A 21,942-nucleotide genomic window follows, 5' to 3' on the forward strand; every position below is an offset into this window, starting at 1 on the left:
AAGCAGCGTGGCCGGATGCTGCCTGAACATAAGAACGGCCATACTGGGTCAGACCAAAGGTCCATCTAGCCCATAATCCTGTCTTCTGACATTGGCAAATGCCAGGTGCTCCAGAGGGAATGAACAGAACAGGTAATCATCAAGTGATCCATCCCGTTGCCCATTCCCAGTATCTAACAGAGACTAGGGACTCCCTCTCTGCCCATCCTGGCTAATGGCCATTGATGTATCTATCCTCCATGAATTTATCTAGTTCTTTTTTTAACCCTGTTATAGTCTTGGCCTTCACAACATCCTCTGACAAGGAGTTCCACAGGTTGACTATGTGTTGTGTGAAGAAATACTTCCTTTTGTTTGTTTTAAACCTGCTGCCTATTAATTGCATTTGGTGGCCCCTAGTTCTTGTGTTATGAGAAGGACTAAATAACACTTCCTTATTTACTTTCTCCACATCAGTCATGATTTTATAGACCTCTCTCATTTCCCCCCTTAGTCATCTCTTTTCCAAGCTGAAAAGTCCCAGTCTTATTAATCTCTCCTCATATGACAGCTGTTCCTTACCCCTAATCATTTTTGTTGCCCTTTTCTGAATCTTTTCCCAAGTCCAATATATCTTTTTTGAGATGGGATGACCACATCTGCACGCAGTATTTAAGATGTGGGCATACCATGGATTTATATAGAGGCAATGTGATATTTTCTGTCTGATTATCTATCCTGTTCTGAATGATTCACAACATTCTGTTTGCTTTTTTGACTGCCTCTGCACATTGAGTGGATGTTTTCAGAGAACTATCCATAATTCTTGAGTGGTAACAGCTAATTTAGACCCCATCATTTTATATGTATAGTTGGGATTATGTTTTCCAATGTGCCTTACTCTGCATTGATCAACACTGAATTAATCTGCCACTTCATTGCTCAGTCACCCAGTTTTGAGAAATCCTTTTGTAGCTCTTCGCAGTCTGCCAGGGACTTAACTATCTTGAGTAGTTTTGTATCATCTGCAAATTTTGCCACCTCACTGTTTACCCCTTTTTCCAGATCACTTATGAATATGTCAAATAGGACTGGGCCTAGTACAGACCCCTGGGGGACACCATTTACCTCTCGCCATTCTGAAATCTGACCGTTTATTCCTACCGTTTGTTTCCTATCTTTTAACAAGTTACCAACCATGAGAGATCCTTCCCTCTTATCCCATCACTGCTTACTTTGCTTAAGAGTCTTTGGTGAGGGACCTTGTCAAAGGCTTTCTGAAAATCTAAATACACTATATCCACTGGATCCCCCTTGACCACATGCTTGTTGAACCCCTCAAAGAATTCTAGTAGATTGGTGAGGCATGATTTCCCTTTACAAAAACCATGTTGACTATTCCCCAACAAATTATGTTCATCTATGTGTCTGACAATTTTGTTCTTTACTATAGTTTCAACCAGTTTGTCCAGTACTGAAGTTGGGCTTACCGGCCTGTAATTGCCGGGTTCTCCTCTGAAGCCCTTTTTAAAAATTGGTGTCACATTAGCTATCCTCCAATCATTCACCTCTTGGACCTGATCCTGTACTCCGCTTAGGACTAAATCAAGAGTTGCCTTTCCTCTTGTGGGTTCCAGGACTAGCTGCTCCAAGAAGCAGTCATATAAGGTGGCAAGAAACTTTATCGCTGCATCCCTTCCTGAGATGATATGTACCCAGTCAATATGGGAATATTACTATTGAGTTTTTTATTTAATAGCCTCTCTAATCTCCCTAAGCATTTCACAGTCACGATCACCATCCTGGTCAGGTGGTCTGTAATATATCCCTACGGCTATATTCTTATTATTCAAACATGGAATTACTATCCATAGAGATTTCATGGTACAATTTGGTTCATTTAAGATTTTTACTTCATTTGATTCTACACTTTCTTTCAAATATAGTGCCACTCCCCCACCAGCATGACCTGTTCTGTTCTTCTGATATATTTTGTACCCTGGTATTACTGTGTCCCATTGATTATCCTCATTCCACCAAATTTCTGTGATGCCTATTATATCCTCATTTAATACGAGACACTCCAGTTCACCCATCTTATTATTTAGACTTCTAGCATTGGTATATAAGCACTTTAAAAACTTGTCACTTTTTAGCTGCCTGCCATTACATGATGTATTTGAATGGGACTTTTTTTCATTTGACTGTTTCTCATCAGATCCTTCCTGTATTTTATCGTCTTCCATCCTCTCCTCCTTATTAGGACATAGGGAATTTCCATGTATAGATCCTCCCCTAAGGGATGTCCAAAGCACATGCTCCTCTGCACATGTCGGCTTTCCCCCAGCCCTTAGTTTAAAAACTGCTCTATGACCTTCTTAATTTTAAGCACCAGCAATCTGGTTCCATTTTCGTTTAGGTGGAGCCCATGTATAGGCTTTCCCTTTCCTAAAAATTTCCCCAGTTCCTAATAAATCTAAACCCCTCCTTCCTACACCATCGTCTCATCCACGCATTGAGACCCTGCAGTTCTTCCTGTCTAACTGTCCCTGTGCATGGAACTGGAAGCATTTCAGAGAATGCTACCATGGAGGTCCTGGACTTCAATCTCTTACCTAGCAGCCTAAATTTGGCCTCCAGGACCTCTCTCCTTTCCTTCCTATGTCATTGGTACCTACATGTACCACGACCAGCAGCTCCTCTCCAGCACTACACATAAGTCTATCTAGATGTCTTGACAGATCTGCAACCTTCGCACTAGGCAGGCAAGTCATCATGAGGTTCTCCCGGTCCTCGCAAAACCAGCTATGTTTCTAATGATCAAATCACCCATTACTAATACCTGTTTCTTCCTAATAACTGGAGTTCCCTCTCCAAGAGAGGTATCCTCAGTGCAAGAGGATACCACAGCATCATCTGGAAGGAGGGTCCTAACTATGGGATCCTTTCCCTCTGCTCAAGTTGGATGTTCTCCTTCCCTGAGGCTTTCATCCTCCTCAACAGCACAGAGGCTGTCAGACCGGGGATGGGACCATTCTACTGTGTCCTGGAAAGTCTCATCTATGTAGCTCGCTCTCCCCCTTAGCTCCTCCAGTTCAGCCACCCTGGCCTCCAAAGCCCGTACACGGTCTCTGAGGGTCAGGAGCTCCTTACACTGAATGCACACATACACCACCTGCCCACAGGGCAGGTAATCAGACATGCTGCATTGGGTGCAATAAACTGGGTAACCTCCACTCTGTTGCTGGACTTCTGCCTGCATTCTCTTTTTACTCCTGCAGCTGGTTCCTTTGTTGTTGTTTTGTTTTTATCAGGGGATGTTTTTTAGCTTAAGTTTAAAGAAGTTTAAGGAATGTTAAGTGTATGTAGCCCCCCCACACACACACTACCCCTGAAAACTCTCTAGCAAAACTCCCATTAGCTGCTCCTGTTCACTAGCTCCTGAAAAGTGCATGCCTGAGGCACTAGAGCAGAGCCCCACCCAGTAACGTGGGATGGGGAGGGGACACGGAGAGCAGGGGGTCCCCAGGCTGGGGGCAGGGACGAGTCATGTGGGGAGCTGGGTGGGGAAGAGTCACATGAAGGGGTCACGTGGGGAGGTCATGTGCCCCCCTTTAGCTGGTGCCTCCTTTGTGTCCCTCCCACTAATTGCCTCTGCTTGTGAAGGCATTAGGAAGGAGACAGAAAGCTGCCCTCCTAGTGGGACAACTGGGGATTCCCTACATATAACAAAATCCCAAGGCATTGCAAAACTGGTTTAGCCAGTTCTATGCCACCTAATCTCACCACTTCCCCAGGTTGGGGGATTATCATGGATAGTAAAGGACATCACCAGAGTGATCAGAACACTAGATGGTGGTATGGTCCCTACAGTTTCTTGGGGAGAAAGGATGCAACAGCGATTAGTGCAGTAATTTAGGAGTTGAAGACCAGGCTTCAATTCCCTCTTCTAACATAGACTTCCTTCGGTGATCCTGAGAAAGTTATAGTCTCTCTCTACTTCAGTTATTTGTAAAATGGGGTAATTAATAGTATTGCGATACTGCACAGGGGAGTTGTGAGGATAAATACATTCAAACAAAAATTGTGAGGGGCTCACATATCGTGGTGAGGGGCATTATATAAGTACCTAATTTAGACAGATACGGAACTGTTCCTACAGACATTACTTAGAATAGCCCTTAAATTGCTCTAAAATATGCCAGAGACCAAATCTGCCAGGATCGGGGAAGCAGAAAGAATGGCTTAGACACATTTCACCGAGGTCCAAACAAAGCACGGCTTGGCCAAACCTAGGAATCAGTCCTGATTTTTCTAATATTTCAGTATATTAATTTGGCAACTCAGTAAATTTATCAGGGTCAGTGAAGAGGACAGTAGGTAATTTCTGTCGATGTTTTCTTTTGTTCATGAAATATAGGTAATAGTAAATATCTTAATTCCCTACTCTAATTGCTCACACATCTCATAGGAACCCACAGTGACTGGGCAATTTTAGTACATGCAAGAATTTCCTTGTGTAAAAGGAATTAGTCCTCAGACTGTCTGAGGTGCAGCATGGGCCACCAGTGAGCTGCTCCTGCCCTACTCAGGAATAATGCCTTTAGTCAGTGCTCCTTATGGGGTGCATCTCCTCCCCAAAACAGTATGGCCTTAACTGAGCCTTTAGCTTCTTCATTTGTTGCTGACACTTCCCAATATTCATGTCTGTATTTTATTTCTGTAGTGCACTATGTGCAGCCTGAGCAGGTACTAACATTTAATTGCAGAAATCTTGAATTTTTCTTTATGACTCATGCAATCAATACAGACTCAAACCTCCCTGTAAAAAATTTCACCCAGGCCCTATGATGTCTATGTAAATCCAAGTGTTTTCTCTCATGAATCAGAATCACATTATCAGAATAACCTCTGAGTCATGCAAACTAAGCTACTAAAAAAAATCTGTCGATCCTCTAGAAAATGATTCAGCCCTCTTCTTGCTCTTTGAAGAGACAGTTAATACAGCAAAACCATTTACACTTCACTTGTGCAATTTTCACCAATTATCATTAACCATATCTGATGACAGAATATAACAAGCACTTTATTTTGTCATCCAAAAGTTATGGAATGGATGTGCAGCTGGACCTGATGGCATCCCACCCAAGGTGTTCAAAGGTGCCTTAGGCCTGGTCTATACTACCCGCCTGAATCGGCGGGTAGAAATCGACCTCTCGGGGATCGATTTATCGCGTCCCGTCGGGACGCGACAATCGATCCCCGAATCGGCACTCTAACTCCACCAGCGGAGGTGGTAGTAAGCGCCGCCGACAAAAAGCGGCAGAAGTCGATTTTGCCGCCGTCCTCACAACGGGGTAAGTCGGCTGTAATACGTCGAATTCAGCTACGCTATTCACGTAGCTGAATTTGCGTATCTTAAATCGACTCCCCGCTGTAGTGTAGATGTACCCTTAGAAACAGCAAGCATCAGCCTGTATCAACTATTCTTAAAAATTTGGGCAACAGGCAAAGTACCAGCAGAAAGGAAAGACAGCATCATAGTGTCTCTGAACAAGGGGAAAGGATCTCACATCAAGTGTGGCAAATACAGGATAATCTCATTGTTATAGGTCTCTGGAAATGTCTTTTCCCATGTTCGATTTGGAAGGCTGCAGCCACTCCTTAACAGACATCGTCAACCACAGCAATCACGTTTCACTGTCAGGTGGTCAATAATGGATGCTATCCTTACAACTTGGCTTCTGTTCTGAGCTGCATTGAGAATTTAACTGCCTGCTTCATGTGGCATATCTTGACATCAAAGAAGCTTTTGATTTGGTCAACAGGTCAACACTTTGGCTCGCACTGAAAGCAGTTGTTTTTTCAGATGTTTTGCTAAATCTGATGCACAATCTTCATACTGGTACCGGTACAAGAGTGTGCATTGTTTCACAGCTTTCGCCGTGTTTCTAAACAACCTCAGTCATGCAGCAGGGATGCATTCTCACCTCAGCACCATTCTGTCAAGCTATCAACTGGATATTAGGACTTGCTGCTCCAGGTTGGTCAAGAAGTGTTTACTGACCAACTGTGCCGATGCTGCTGCCTTGCTTTTGGAGAAGTCAGAAGATTTCAGCCCCTTCAAGGTCTTCAAGATTCCACCCACACAATGGGGTTGAATGTCTCATAGAAGACCAATGTCCAGAACCTTGGAGCTGGGCCACCAAAAAACCCTGGTCAGATGGGGTGGAGTACCATGGAGAGCACTGACAAGTTCATCCACCTAGGCTGCAAGCAGAGTTCAAATGGTCATATCAAATCAGATGTTCTTCAATTAATAGGTTCTGCTGCCTCCTGCATGAAGTCCATGTCGGGTTTATGGACCATCTTTGCACTGAGACAAAGTTCAGGATCTATCAAATCTGTGTACTACCTGTACTTCTATACGGGTCCTAGTCCCTCTTACAGGCTGACTTGGAACAGTTAGAGGCATTCCATATGCACTGTCAACACCAAATCTTGAGCATAAAATGGTTTGACTTCATACAATATGTCAGAATCTCACAAAGATCTGACCTTCCTTCAATTGTTAACCAAATTCAAAAGCAACATAGCAAGCACACTGTGCTCTCAAACTCTCTATCGACACATGAAGGGAAATATGCCCTGACACTACCTGGTGCCACTCAGAGGGCTGTCTAAGAGCTTCATGGATTCATACGATTGAGCCAGATCTGGGAACTTCACTACACAATGCCTGGTGCAATGCCATCAACCATGGTCACTCTGGCTGGTGCAAAGGTCCTTAATAGACTATGCATGTTTGAGAATGATTTATTCCATAAATAAACAGTTGCTCGATTAAGAGAAGATTCCACCCCAACCCATTTACATGATATTCATTTTCTTCTAACACTTGTAATAATATTTTATTATTACTAGGTATTTTTATGGCCCCATGTTCAAATACACACAAGTGTTATTACACTTCTAAAGTGGATGTGTAATTATTAATTTGCACATAGAAATTAAACATGCAATTGCCTCTACACTATAAAGAGTTATATGTGTGAATGTCTCATAACAAACACTGTTAAACAGAAAGATGTGCCCTACACTGATATAGGGATAAACAGAAAGTAAAACCCTACACTGATATAGGGATAAAATTGTATGTTATCTTACAGTTTTATAGTGTTGCCCATCACCATAGTATGTGAGCTTCTTCCATGTAAAATATATGAACAGCAAAGTCTCTTTTGGACTGGGTATTCTGGAGATGATTCTGTGAAAGATCTGAACAGATTCCACATCTGGCACTATAGCTAAGCTAGGAGGTTTACACAGAATCACAGATCAATCATTCCAGCTCCTTGCAAATAAAGGATTGCATCCTACTGTATATTTTAGATATTTATCCAGGTTAGTTTGAAAAGCGGACAAGTTATTATCTTTAGAGCCAAAACTTGACAGATGATACGAGTCTATACTGACCACAAAGAGTTTGGAAATGCTGAACTAAAGCACTTGAGATACAGTGAAAATGTCTATGGTTACAAGATATCATAAGATTTAACCCCCCTTTGCATCATTCATTGACTAGAACTGACCTTTCACTGTCTGCTTCTCAGCTATCTTCCCTGGTGCAACTGCAGAAACAAAAAGAAAAGCAACTTCCATTGACATCATGACTAACTCTAAGATTTTGTCATGGATATTTGTAGTAAAAGTCACAAACAGGACACAGGCAATAAAGAAAAATTCACAAAAGCCTGTGACCTGTCCCTGACTTTTACTAAAAATATCCATGATAAAATGAGGAGCTGGGCAGCTACAGGGTTGCTGGGAGCTCCAGGGGCCCCCACCACCCGTGGGGGTTCAGTGCTCCTGGGTCCCCTTCTACCCACGGCTTGGAACTGCAGGGGTCCCCTGCCTCCCCACGACAACTACCTCACAGCTCCCTGCTACTGTGGGAAGCAGTGGGACCCTGCAGCTCCCAGCCACCGGGGCTGAAGTCATGGATTCCATGATTTCCGTGACCTCTGTGACAAAATCGTAGCCTTAATCATGACATGCAGAACTAAAACAATATAGTAAGTACATGGAAATAGTATTAATACTGAAACAGAGCTGGACAGCTAGTTCAATCACCCAAGAACTAGAGGTCTACCCCTCCAAACATAACACGCACAGAAAGCCCTTAGATTAAAATACTACTAAGCATTTATAAGGTACTTTTTAATCTGCAAAATGTTTACAAATGTGATTCACTTGACCACCCAGAGAATGACAGTAAACAATTTGCATTCTGACAATGATATTGTCAAGTGTAGCTAAATGATTCATGACATGAGCAAAAGTACACAGAGGAGCTGGGCTTTCTAAGGGAGCATTTTGGTGGTTTATATTCATATTATCTGAACAAGATAACTCTGAGGCAAACATTATTACAGATAAGAGAAATTTCACATCTACATAAAACTTACAAGATGGAGTTAGTTAGAATATATGCCAGCAAAAAGCCAACTACATATATACGCGAGAGGAAGAAAGATATTAAGCAGACAAATAAGGGGCCAGCAAATGTTTCCAAGATGTCATTAAAACTCTGTATTCATTTCTATATTGGCAATTTTAAAAAAAAGAAGATCTCCCACATATTTTATTTTATACAAATTTAAATCAAGCTGTAGGCAGGGGACATATAAAAAACTCAGCCTGATTTGAAAAAAAATGTTAGATGCATAATTGCCTGACTGATTTGCAAGCGCGATTACCCAAACTGCATGAGCAAATTGGGCAATTGTGTGTGCAGATAGGTAGTAAGATTTATGACAGCTCATTTTCAGATTCACAGTGATGCAGAGCATACATTTTACACACAAAATAACATCATACCCAGATCTTCAGATTAAAGCCTTACCCAGCCCAGAAGTTGAGCTCAATATATCCCTAAAGCATGCAGAAAATAACTTCTGCGCCCACAAGCATGCTGTGATTTTTTTTTTTCCTAAGGACTCTAGCAACAAAGAGAAATGAATTGGGCTACTGCCATTCTAGTAGGACCTTGCAGATTAGGAAAAGTGTGGCAACACTCATGGGTATACAAAGATGTTTGGGGGCTTCAGCTGTTAGAGATGTGGAAGGTTATCATCACCTCCAGACAGTTACTGCATTAGGGTCTCTACAGTTCTTCAAAACTTTCATTGGTATTAAATATTGGACCGTTATTAGTTGCAGTTTTCATTTTTGAATGAGTCATCCCCATAGAAAGGCTGGAAACCACACTATCATAATGGTTATCGCTCAAATACCCAAAACCTGCAGGCTTTAGTGCAGTGAGTACATTCCTGGCTGCAGAGGCTGCGCACAGGTCAGGGCTGTGCAAAGGAAATACCTTAACGCTGGCAAATAGAGCTCATGACAGTGCCAATGCCACAGCTAAAGTTTTATTTCAATAAAATTAACCTAAAGACATTGTTTTGTGTCTTACTGTAAGCAAGGATTTTTGGCACTTCGATGCCATCTGCTGGATAGTTATCATTATGGTCCAAACTTCATAACTAATTAAATCAAGCTCCCATTATTATTTGGGGGGGGGGGAGGAGAAGGGGATTCACCATGTAAATCTTACTTAGCTTTAGAGACGTAAAGACAAATTTATTTGAAGCACCTGCTTAAAAAGTCCAGCTGCTTTGTGTCTCTGTTCATAAAAGGAACTCCGTACACCAGCATCTCCTTTATCCGCAACCTTGCTCTGTTCAGCTCGCAAACTGCAGTATGTGCTGGATAGTAGCTTTGTTTGTATACTGCAGATGCATCTGTTTGTCAAATCCTTATTGTTATATACTGCCTTGTTTTACAATTATAAGAACCTTAAACACTACATTAAAAGCAACTTGAACAGAATTCCAGATTTTAAAGATTAACAACTTAACTCTTTACCGTTTGGATATAATATTCTAATTCTCAGTTAACACTATGCTAGCAAGATATTGCTGAAGTACATTGAACAATGAGTGCAATATTAATGTTTATTAGTAGTCCTTAAGTCATAGGGAAACAAAAGCAATGATTTTGTTCACATTCAGATAGCTAGGAACAGAGCTAGTACTATGCAACTGGAATCTCATTTTATAAAAATAGACCCATCCAATTCTCCAGCCAACTGAAGTCTCTCTGCTTCCCCTGGACACCTCAGAAACCAGAGCTCTCTTACACCTCCTGCCTGGAGAACACAAGGGTTATGCGGTGTGACCTGGACTTCAGTAAATCTAGGGCTAGGTCTACACTACCCGCCTGAATCGGCGGGTAGAAATGGATCTCTCGGGGATCGCGTCTCGTTGGGACGCGACAAATCGATCCCCGAATCGACGCTCTTACTCCACCAGCGGAGGTGGGAGTAAGCGCCGTCGACGGGGAGCCGCGGAGGTCGATTTTGCCGCCATCCTCACAGTGGGGTAAGTCGGCTCCGATAGGTCGAATTCAGCTATGCTATTTGCGTAGCTTAAATCAACGCCCCCCGTAGTGAAGACCTGCCCTAGGACTTTAAAGACTCTGAACTGTAGAGTTCATTCTCTCCTTAAAGGTCCATCTTGTAGTACCATCATGGTTTAACAGGCTACTGGCTTACTTAAGTGCCTTAGAAGAGTTGAACTGTCAAAGTATTATAGTAAGAGGTGAGCAGAAATAACAAGGGCCCAACTACCAGTGCAACTAACTCTTGTGATTCTATTGTAAGTTTTGCGTGTTTTGGCATGTTTGGCAAGCCCAAATCTTGGAAGTCTGGCCCCAATCCTCAAAAGACATGCAGTCACGTTGTATGCCTCTTTAAGTCCCTAAGTCTGCCATTTAGGTATCACTGACACTTTCAAAACCGCTGCTTAGCTGTCGCCTAATCCCATAGGCACCTAGGGATGGAGGCACTTAAGTTTCCACTGGTAAAGATTTGCAAAGCCACCCCACAGCTGATAAGTTGCTTTGATCTCTAGCTCAAGCTGAAGCTCCAAAAGTCCTGAAGATTCTCAAACTAAGTGGGAGAACATCTATCTCACAGCAGGACACGATGCTGTAGGTGCATTCTGAGCATGCCTTCGACATGATACCTGTCAGATGCTGAAGGAGAAGGGCTGGATGCAGGCCACTAACAGGTGGGGGAGCAGCACAGCACCACACAAAAGACCAGGAGTGGAAGGAAGCATTGACACCTCCAACACTCAGCCTATCGTGATCAAGAGACAAACTGTTTCTGTTGCTAGGAAATGGGTTACTGAAGCTGCCTAGGTACCGAAGCCCCTTGCCTTGCCATTTCATTTCTGGTTAGTTTAGGAGGCTCCCTGCTCAGTTTGCTGGCTTCTGAAGATCTCTCAGGAGGCTGGGCTTAAATCAGGGCTGAGGATTCCCCTAGGATGCAGGCCACCTAGAGGGTTAGATGTAGCTCAGTAGCTTTGAGGATTTAGACTGATATGATTAGGTGAGAATCTCAGCTTTTTCTTTGTTTGTTTTTTAAATTAAAGTAAGCTTCTAGTCCTCAAGGCTAGAGAGAAAAGCTTGAAAACTTGACTCAAGGTACTCTAAGGGCTCAAACACCACAATAAAGTTTTTGAGGTAAGCCATTATAATAAAAACTAGATATTTAGTCTAAACAAAATGTAAATTAGTTTCAAGATAGCAATAAGTCTGAAAGCATTGGATGGGCTATAGTGATTTTGGCAACTAAACTTTCCTGAACCTCAACTGGCTCATCTGTGAAGTGGGAATGATGATACTTAATTTTTTTGAAGTGCTTTGTGATCCTTGGATGAAAAGCAGCATGTCATTGATTGATAATGATCGTATATCGTGCTTTTCATCAATAGACATGAAAGCAATTTACAAAGCAGGTAAGCATCATTAAACAATCATACTAAGTATTATAGTACAATTGTTAACTATTAACTAACTGTCAGTGAGGACAAATTAATCCAACATATCTGATTGCAGAAATTCCAGATTTTTAGCATTTCACACACTCTGGATAGTGATTTCCACAAACAAAAACACAGGAAATGTATGATATTTGCTTGACTTTATTATTATTTTAATAAAGAGAATGTAAAGATCTCAATCTTGATGTGCATCAGCAATACATGGAAGGCTATTGCTTTTCATGAAACAAATAAATAATTGTAGGTAAGCAAAATAAGAAAGCTTTCATTACATCGGTGGAACTCATGTCTGGAAAGCCATAAAACAATAAATGAGTGGGATTTTTTAAAAAAACGTTATTGGAAAGAAGGGAAATGTCAAGAGTCACATTTAATAAACCAATACAAAACTGCACACTGTGTATTTAGGAAAAAATTAACTGTCATCAGCCTCAAGGTTTATATTGTTTCCAAATTTTGCATAAAGCTGAACCTTCAGGTCAGATAATACCCTCTGAATTGATTCCACTCGAGATTCTAACGCTTCAATTTCTCCTTGTAAGTTTTTCTGGAAGACAAAATATTGGCTAATTAATACCAAAGCACACTGAGCAAAGTTTCTCATTCATTTACCTATAGATGACATAGTCAAGCAAACTACATTCCAATTATTTAAGAGGATTCATGGACTGGGAACAGGACAGAATTCAGAGCTTTCAGTTGCAAGTTCAAATCCAGCTCAATAGTGACCAGAAACAATTACTCTCTACTAGTTGTTCTGGGCCACATGTTAAATGTGTTGGTGGCAGCTCTTCAGTTACTTATAGACGGGTAGATCTACATCATAAAATACAAGTGCATGCTCAGCAAAAGCCAAAGACTGAATCAGTCATCATGGCACAGCATCCTTGTATATATTCCCATCACTCCTCCAGATCAGCGTAATACACACTGATGAGGCAGCAGGGGGAACCATTGCGCTGTTATTGCCCAGGTAGCACTTCCTCTGTAGCTAACTTGGGGATTTCAGACTAGAGTCATTATTAATATTTGACATAGTACTACATCAAGGATATTCAGAAAGAGTAAGGTTCTAAGTGACAGATGAACAGCTCATGACCATCAACACACCCATCCTAATGTAGAGCTCTCTGTAGCACTGAATATATCAAAGGGACTCTCCCGCCCTCACAAACCTTTGCCTCCTCAAGCATCTCGTGTGTCTCATCTTGGGAATGACTGATAAAAACATCACCAATCTGATAGGGTATCAGTATTGAATCTTCATCATCAAGCATCATCATGTCATCGCATGCATCCTCCAAATTCTGAAGTTGTTTCTGTGAAGTCAAAACCCAGTCAAAAAGCTGGTCACCTTACCCCATATGATTTATGCATTAACAGCTACTTCAGCTTTACAATCAAAGCTATTCTGAGCTGTAGTGGCATAATCTTGAGAAGGATCAGCAGAACTGTCAGGTATACGTGGCAGAGACAAGGTAGGTGAGGTAGTTTCTTTTTTTGGACCAACTTCTGTTGATGGAAAGGACAAGCTCTTGAGAGTCAGAAAGCTCTTCTTCAGATCTGGGACAGGTAAGGAAATATTTCTTTACCAACGGCACAATCAACTTGTGAAACTTGTTGCCAGGGGATGTTGTGAAGGCCAAAAGTATAACTTGGTTCAAAAGAAGAATTAGATAAGTTTATGTAGGACAGATCGATCAATGGCTATTAGCCAAGATAGTCAGGGACATAACCCCATGCTCTGGGTATCCCTAAACCTCTGACTGTGAGAAGCTGGGACTAGATGAAGGGTATAGATCACTCAATTGCCTTGTTCTGTTCATTCCCTCTGAAGCATCGGGCATTGGCCACTGTCGGAAGATAGGATACTGGGCTACATAGACCTGGTCTGACACAGTTATGGCCATTCTTATGCCTAAGCTAAATACAAACTGGGGCAGATTGTTAAGCATAAGGGGTTCACATATACTGTAGTAGGCCATTTCAAATGAACTCAGCAATTGAGGATTAGGATTTCAACAGAGTTGCACCAGCATAACTCTAGAGTAATGCTGTGGAGAGTCTGGCCCAGAAAATTTAGCAAAAGGTCTGTATAAGCCTTGATTAATTCACACACACCCCCACGCACACCTTTTTCCTATAAATGATGATTAAGGGGTTCTAAGAATTGTATGCACAAGTAGAAGATACACATTCAAGATAAATATTGGTCATTTGTGCTTCTCGCATGATTACTTCCTATACCTAATCACTCTTCCATCTTCACTTTGCTTTAGCTATTTTCAAACTGACTTTATAGACAGACTGGACTCCAAAAGCAAAGTTAAAGTTCTTCTAGTTATAGTACCCTCCAGCTCCTACTACAGACGTGGACCCCAATTTTGAGCTGCACCAAAGATGAGCTCAGTGCCCCTGATGACATGTGAGTAGATAGCAAAGGTACCTTTTTAACTTCTATTTCTTCTTTCAGCTCTGTAATCCTGCTGGTATTTCTTGCAAACTTGTTAATTTTCTGTTGATCTTCAAAAGTAACATTGACATCTTCAGCAGCCTGGACAGGGGGAGAAGTTACAGAGAAGACTGAATTGTTATATAATGTTTTTAGGGAGAATGAAGATAAAGTAATACCACCAAGATTGTTATAACTTTTATACCTAAAAGTTAAGTTATACTTATATTTCTCATAGTTTCTTTCCTAAGGACAGATCTATACTAGAAAAGATTTGCCAGTACAGTTATGCCAGCAGATGCTCCTCCTGTACATACAGCTTATACCAGCAAAAAAGGGATTTTACCAGTATAGCTTATATTCATTCCCCCAGTAGAATACTGACAAAAGCACTTTTATGCTGATTTAAATGCATCTATACTAGGGCTTTTGCCTCTTTAGAAACATCATTAAACAACCCCCCCGACCCCATTATTAGCCCAACATAGTCAGTTACCTTTTAACTTTACCAGCACTGGGGAGCAAACGTTAACTGAAAGTGCACACAGCAGGGACTAGCCCAAGGGACCCCCCCCACCAAGCTGAAAGGCCTGGGAGGGGCCCCAGAGCATACCAAAGGGTACCGGGGCAGTGCCTATGGGAGCACACAACACACAGAGCAGCAGGAGGGGAGCGGGGGAGGGATCAGTGCCCCCCCCCGCCTGGGGGGGAGAGAGAAGATTGAAGCCCCCCCCCCCGGGACCGGGAACGCGCAGCCTGAGGACAAGGACAGGCCATAGTGGTGACCCCCCCCATATGGAGGAGTCAGGCGCGCCCCAACACACCGGGAGCGCTCAGGCAGCACCAACCCCGCAAAGGGGGGGAGGGGGCTAGAGGAAGGAGGCGCAGAGCGGGCCCCGGGCCCCTCAGACGGGGGGTTGGGGCGCAGAGCGGGGCCGCGGGGGCGGGGAGGCGGCGCAGAGCGGGCCCCTCGGACGGGGACCGCAGAGCGGGAAGATGGACTCAAGGCTCCCCAAGCCAAGTCCCTCCGCACTCACCGCTTTCTTCATGGTGGCAGCCATGTTGGACTGAACGACTGGCCCCTCTGCGAAGGGGGAGGTCCCAGTTACCAGCTCCCTCGCCCTAGGTCGGTCCCGGCTCAGCCGCGGCGGCGCTTCCCGCTCCCGAGGCCGCGCTCGCCGGCCCCACCCCCACCGGGATGGGAAGACCTTGGGTCAAACAACAGATTAACCTGGAACCCCCGCACTTGGTACTCTCCACTTAAAGGCGCTGTCAGTGGGATATTTATCCGCCGACAGAATAGGGGCTTTAAATGCCGATCGCGGGAGTTGCCGCTAGGTGGCGCAACGAGCCACCAAATGGAAGGCGGGAGCCCAGGGTAGCGCTGGAGAGCTTTACAGTAGTGTATCCCCCCCCCCCCCCGCCTCCCAGCAAATGCACCCATCCACCCCTGGGAGAACCAGCCACAGTGACTCCCCCATTATTGCGGGGGAGCAGTCACCCATGCACTCCCCATGCTTGGGGGAACCTGGTGCCTCACTCTTCTCCATGCCCCACTCATCAGTCCATTAATGAATATGGATCAATTACATTAATTACAGTCCCATAAATAAAATATTAATAAAATTGCTGGTGCCAACGGCCTCTTCTGACTGCGGTAGCTGAGCGCCACATGAATATTAAGGGCATCTACCCTCACATACTCCTCCGAGATCAGGACGTGTTATCTCCATTTACAGATGGGGGCATCGAGGCACAGAGGCATGAAGCAACTTGGCCGAGATCACACAGGAAGGCTGTGCCCAAGCCAGGAATTGGTCCCAGGTTTAGTCCTAGGCCGGTTCCTTAACCACAAGACCAGTCCTCTCCCAGGGTCATCTGTCTTGCTGTGGAAATTACTGGAGGTGGAGGGAAAAAATTCTTCAACATCAAATTCCTTTCCGGAGGGACCTTGTGGGCAAATAATAAATATTTTGTTAAAACAAAGGGATGTTTTTTTCCTAAATAGAAATAAGGGCAGTTGGCATTTGCACTGCATAATTGCCTCCACATGCTTTGGTTTATTTATTTAGCTTATATCACAGCTACGAAAAAAATCAGGTCATCATAACATTTCATAACCACAGCTGCGGGGGTGTGTTTTGGCTGCAGTGGACTCCTGACAACCAGATGCCATTAGTGCAATGCTGGGCCCAACATTCAAGAGCCTGGAGCCTTGGTAGAACAGGGTGTATGGCTGATGATGTGTTTGGTGAGCTGACAACTAGCCAAGGTTTTGAGAGCAATTTTATTGACGGAAAGTAGCTTTGGTGGGCTCCCTCCCTAATATTTGCAAGAGATCTTGTGGATACAGCTCAAGCCTCAGTGACCTTGACTTCAGAAAAGCATTTTTTTTTTAATTGCTGCTGACTGACACAGAGCAGCCAAAGCAAGGTTTGAGATCTGGCCCTTAAAATTCTGCTACTGGTTAGTAGTCCCTAAATGCCTAATCCTGTAGTCTACCGAGCACTGCCTGAGGGTGATGTTGTGGTGTCTTCAATTCCCACTGATTTCAGAAGAACAAGATAAATACTATAGCACTAAAGATCAAAAAGGGAGATTTCCAAGAAACATGTTGCTCGTAACAGTAACCTTTGCAAAATTGACTTTCCTGTCATGCCCATTTGCTTGCTGTCTTTGACCCAATGACTATTTTAGTATTTATACACAGTGGACTAGCACACGTACAGCACTTTATTTACTGTAAGTCGTCTCAGTGAACTCAACTGGAAAGGATTTCCTATGTGCAAAAAGTTTATGCATGTGTAACAACTGCAGGAGACTCAAATATGCAAAGGTTCTTGGAAGCAACCCTATTTACTGTTTAGAGATGCATTTTCCTGAGCCATCTTTCCTGTATATGTATCCTCTCTTGGTTATTTTCAATAAAATAAATTAGGAAACCCGCAAAATCAAAAGAAAAAAATTATACAGGCACACAAAAAAGTAACAAATAGAAAAGTATCAATGTGTGTATGTCTATGTGCCAACCCCAAAATTAGTGCTTTACAGTTCCCTTGTACTTGTCATGCAAGGCTTTCAAAACTCTCTACAAACATTAATTAATACTCACATCATCACTCTGAGGTATCTAGGTAGGCATTAACTCCATTTCAGAGATATGGAAACTGAGGCACAGATAATTTAAGGCCAACACTGGGTGCCCAGATTGAAGCATGTAAGCCGTCTCAAGTTGGGCACCCCAATAATTGAGTATTTTGGAGAATTTGTGCCTAAGTAATGTGTATTAGAACAAGGAATAGAATCTAAAGCTACTGACTCCCCACCCTGTGCTTCTGCCACCAGGCCATCCTTCCTCCACAAAAGGCTCATAAAAATGAATCCAGTTAATAGATGAGAGTAAAAGTGAACGAAAGTGCCCCAAGAGCTATAGACACAAGGAGCAATGGCTTACAGAAACTGCCCCCAGCTAACACCAAACAGTTGGGGTCATTAGTTTTGAAAGAGACTTCTAGCAGCCATGGAGAAGAGTTAATGCTTCTTCCCTCATTAGACAGGGAGATACACAATAGCAATATAGAGGCCAAGTCAAGATAAGGAAGAAGTCTGCATTTCTGTCCTGTTATCTGTGGGCTTGGAGCATACTCCTCACAAATCTTCAGATTCTGAGGGGTTGGGGTACTGTCTGCACTGGAGCTGGCCAGGACTTTTTCAACAAAGCTTTTTGTGGAAAATGCAGATTCATCAAAACAGAAACAGTCCATTTCAATGAATGGACTGTTTCTAAAAATTTTTTGGGAAAAAAAAAAGGTTCCAAAATTGTTCTAAGTGAAAAATATTCCATTTTTGGTTCAAAATGACTGTTTCAAAAATTAAGCTAGTTTGTAGTAAAAAGGATGTAAAATATATAAAATAAAATCTTCAAAATGTTTTGGCACAATCAAAATGAAACATTTCAATTGACCTGATTCTCCTCCTCAATATATATATATATTTAAAAAAAAAACAGTTTGCAAACATTGGTGAGATTTTTTACTTTTTGTCCCAATTTGGGATGAGAAAAATTTTCAAAATGTTGAAGATTTGGGATAGCAAAACTACTTCTGGCTACATGTATTCCAGAACCCCTCCTTTCATTGCACTAGTAGTCAGCAACCTTCATCTCTGAATTCACTGCAATGTGCACTTCCCAGAGGTGCCCAAGTTCTCTTTTCCCTTCTTAAGGGTTCCCCCATGAAAGAGTATGATTTAGGTCATAGCTATTCCTGTAGTGGCATTAGATGAATAATACATGTTATATCTGAGCCAATTTAATTTCCCTCAACATAAGAGGACGGAAATTAATAGCAACTGGATGTTTCCAAAGCTTTGAAACTTTCTCTTCTCCTACATGCTTAGGCAGGATTTGTAGTGAGTACATGTTTATGTGTTGCCAAGATGAACTTACTGTGGTATATAAAGAAAGGAAAAGCAGTCTGCACAGATACAATTTTCTGACGGTGACATAAGATAAACTTATTGAACTCAGTGACCTAATTTCTCTTTCAGTTGCACAATATGGATTGCTCTTTCTTGCTTGAGTTTTGTTTTTACATGAACTTACTCTCCGTTTTCAGTTTGGTGGGACTTGTTCCATCAGTCTGTCCTTCTAGTACTTGTAACCTAACCACCCTTCAACTCATGCCTCTTCCTTGGTTCTTTGGGCATTTTCCCAGCCATTACTTGCCCTAGTTTTTGCAGTACAACTCAGTGGGGAAATAAAAAGGGCACAGACAGAACTGATGGAAGCAGATTAGGGCCAGGTCTACACTACAGACCTAGATCAGTATAACCAGAGGTGAAAGTAAGCCAGTACGCCCCAGTACGGCATACCGGCAAGAGCCGGTTTGCCGTACCGGGGCGGCCCAGCTTCCGTAGGGGGCAATTTAAAGGGCCTGGGGCTCCCAGCAGGGGCTGGAGCCCCAGGCCCTTTAAATTGCCACCAGAACCCCACTGCTGGAGCCCTGGGGTAGGGCTGCGGGGCTCTGGGGGCTATTTAAAAAGTTTGGGGCTCCCACTGCTTCTACCGCCCCAGCCCTTTAAATAGCCGCCGGAGCCCCACCACCACTACTCCAGGGCTCCGGCGGCTATTTAAAGGGCTGGGGCATTAGAAGCAGGGGAGCCCCGGACCCTTTAAATAGCCCAGGAGCCCAGAGGTAGCGGGGGGGCTCCAGGGGCTATTTAAAGGGCCCAGGGCTCCAGCTTCCCCAGTGTTCCCGTGGCTATTTACAGGGCTGGGGTGGTAGAAGCAGGGGAGCCCCGGGCCCTTTAAATAGCCCCCCGAGTCCTGGGCTGCTGTTGCTACCCCGGTGGGGGTGGGGGGGCACTTACCTTACAGGGTGGGCTGGGGCTGGCTCTGACTCCCTCAACCCCGCCCCTTCTGCCCTAGGCCCCGCCCCTTCTGGGGGCCAGAGCTGGGCCCAGCATACCGGTAAGTCACTGGACTTACTTTCACCCCTGAGTATAACTATGTTGCTCAGGGGTGTGAAAAATCCACATCCCTGAGCAAAGTCATTATACCAACCTAACCCCCACTGTAGACAGTGCTATGTTGACAGGAGAAATTCTCCTATCAGCATAACTACTCGGAGAGGTAGATTAGCTACGCAGATAGAAGAAGCTCTCCCATCAGCATAGTAGCATCTTCACCAAAGCACCACAGAGGCACAGCTGCACCAATGTAGCACTGAATGTGAAGATAAGCCCAAGGTCCCTGCTATAGGTTCCTGCCCCAAAGTGAGCCCCATGTGCACAGAATTGACTCACCAGCCAAAACCCTCTTGTGGCTGGAGCCTTCCCCTTAGTCTCCCTACTGTTGGTCATGGTGTCTGGGTCTTCGATGGCCAGGTAACTTCAAAATTCAACCCCTCAAGTCCAGCTGTAACTGGTCACTACCCAAGCTGGCTTCTCCCAGCTCACCTCTTCAGTGTCCCTTCATCCAGTTCTCACCTGGTTAAAATGGAATTAAAAGAAATCTTTTGCTTAGCATATCTAGACTTACACGTCTCATAAGCTAAACTAGACATAGTATTGTTATCTTAGGCCTTGTGTGAGGGATTAAGGTTTTATTTCAAGGAGATGGCTTAAGTAAGAGATTCTAAGTAACATGGCTAATTTACCTTATTCCACGTAGTCCTGGACCCATGTTTCAATTGGAAAGAATAAACCAGTTCTGTGTACTTTTCATGAGTTCTATTAAAAAGAATAAGCGAGCAGATATTAAGCAAAAATGTCACTAAGGCTAAAATGATTGACTTCATTAAACTAATTAAGAATGAAATGATACAATGATCAAATCAAGGGCACAGTTAAGAGTGAATCAATAGATCAATGGGTTAACAATGATGTTGGCTTAGATAACCATCATACCCTGGGAAAGAGCACTCTTAAATCTCTAAAATTAACCTTTAAATGCACCACCTAATCAGTATAATATCTCCTTGGTTAGAGTGTAAGCTGTGAGCATTGTAACACTACCTCTGTTCTGAAATCACTTGGTAAAACTCACAGATGCCCTAGGGAGTAAGAAGAGAAGAAGAATAGCCACAATAACAAAAGTGAGATTTAATGAGGAAGCAGGTAGGTAGACTGAGGTTGGTCTCTGTACTGCCTTCAGACTAGCCTAACGGAGTTTACTGTTCCAGGGGATTCCTCTTGGTCAGGATCTAAAACCAAAGTGGACAGTTACATTCTGCACCAGTATCAGAGGGGTAGCCGTGTTAGTCTAGATCTGTAAAAAGAGACAAAGAGTCCTGTGGCACCTTATAGACCAGGGATCGGCAACCTTTGGCACGCGGCTCGCCAGGGTAAGCATCCAGGCGGGCCGGGCCAGTTTGTTTACCTGCCGCATCCGCAGGTTCAGCCGATCGCGGCTCCCACTGGCCGCGGTTCGCCACTCCAGGCCAATGGGGGCTGCGGGAAGTGGCGGCCAGCTCGTCCCTCGGCCCACGCCGCTTCCCGCAGGGTGCTTACCCTGGCGAGCCGCATGCCAAAGGTTGCCGATCCCTGTTATAGACTAACAGAAGTACTGGAGTATAAGCTTTCGTGGATGAATACTGACTTCGTCAGACGCATGTGGTGGAAATTTCCAGAGGCAGGTATAAATATGCAGGCAAGAAAGACTGATTTTTGCCTGTATATTTATACCTGCCTCTGGAAATTTCCACCACATGCGTCTGACAAAGTGGGTATTCACACACAAAAGCTTATGCTCCAATACTTCTGTTAGTCTATAAGGTGCCACAGGACTCCGTCGCATTCTACACCAGATTTCACTGAGGGGTTTTAAATTAAAGCAAAACAGCAACTTCCTTTAGTTATGGCCAATGTCATTTCTGAAAAATAGCTAATGGCTTAATCAGCAACATATACTCACTCATACATTTTCTCATTAGCCCATTACAGTCTTACATGTTTACAGGGCAAGCCCTGCCTCTGACCTTTCTAATGAGAGCTCACAGATTTCCAGAACACACTCTGTCTAGAAAAATAACGTTTCTGTCCTCCCACGAAGATCTAGCCCAATCCAGTTCAGACACAACCATCTGTCCCTGATGTCAAGGC

At 43.5% G+C, this 21,942-nt stretch overlaps 1 protein-coding gene and 1 long non-coding RNA gene across 2 annotated transcripts; both read right to left on the reverse strand.

Moving 5' to 3' along the window:
- Positions 1–12,013: 12,013 nt before the first annotated feature.
- On the reverse strand, positions 12,014–15,532 carry PFDN4 (prefoldin subunit 4). The gene is made up of 4 exons (XM_034787964.1): positions 15,378–15,532; positions 14,335–14,442; positions 13,064–13,207; positions 12,014–12,435 (listed from the first exon to the last, which is right to left on the reverse strand). Exons 1-4 carry the CDS (start codon positions 15,399–15,401, stop codon positions 12,304–12,306), a joined length of 408 nt encoding a protein of 135 aa, XP_034643855.1. The 5' UTR covers positions 15,402–15,532; the 3' UTR covers positions 12,014–12,303.
- A 364-nt stretch (positions 15,533–15,896) lies between these two features.
- On the reverse strand, positions 15,897–20,624 carry LOC117886285. Its single transcript, XR_004647907.1, has 3 exons — positions 20,499–20,624; positions 20,146–20,328; positions 15,897–16,290 (listed from the first exon to the last, which is right to left on the reverse strand). It is a non-coding gene; the product is annotated as an uncharacterized LOC117886285 (long non-coding RNA).
- Between the last annotated feature and the right edge of the window lie 1,318 nt (positions 20,625–21,942).

Source organism: Trachemys scripta, chromosome 12 (assembly GCF_013100865.1).
Source record: "Trachemys scripta elegans isolate TJP31775 chromosome 12, CAS_Tse_1.0, whole genome shotgun sequence".
Classification (NCBI taxonomy): Eukaryota; Metazoa; Chordata; order Testudines; family Emydidae; genus Trachemys; species Trachemys scripta.

What these genes read in the sequence shown, in the direction of transcription:
- PFDN4 (XM_034787964.1), bottom strand. Translation starts at nt 15,401, where the DNA reads ATGGCTGCCACCATGAAGAAAGCG. An exon ending in CTGCCACCATGAAGAAAGCG is followed by an intron (nt 14,443 to 15,377) that starts GTGAGTGCGGAG and finishes CCCCCTGTCCAG; the next exon opens with GCTGCTGAAGATGTCAATGT. An exon ending in AAGAAATAGAAGTTAAAAAG is followed by an intron (nt 13,208 to 14,334) that starts GTACCTTTGCTA and finishes TTGACTTCACAG; the next exon opens with AAACAACTTCAGAATTTGGA.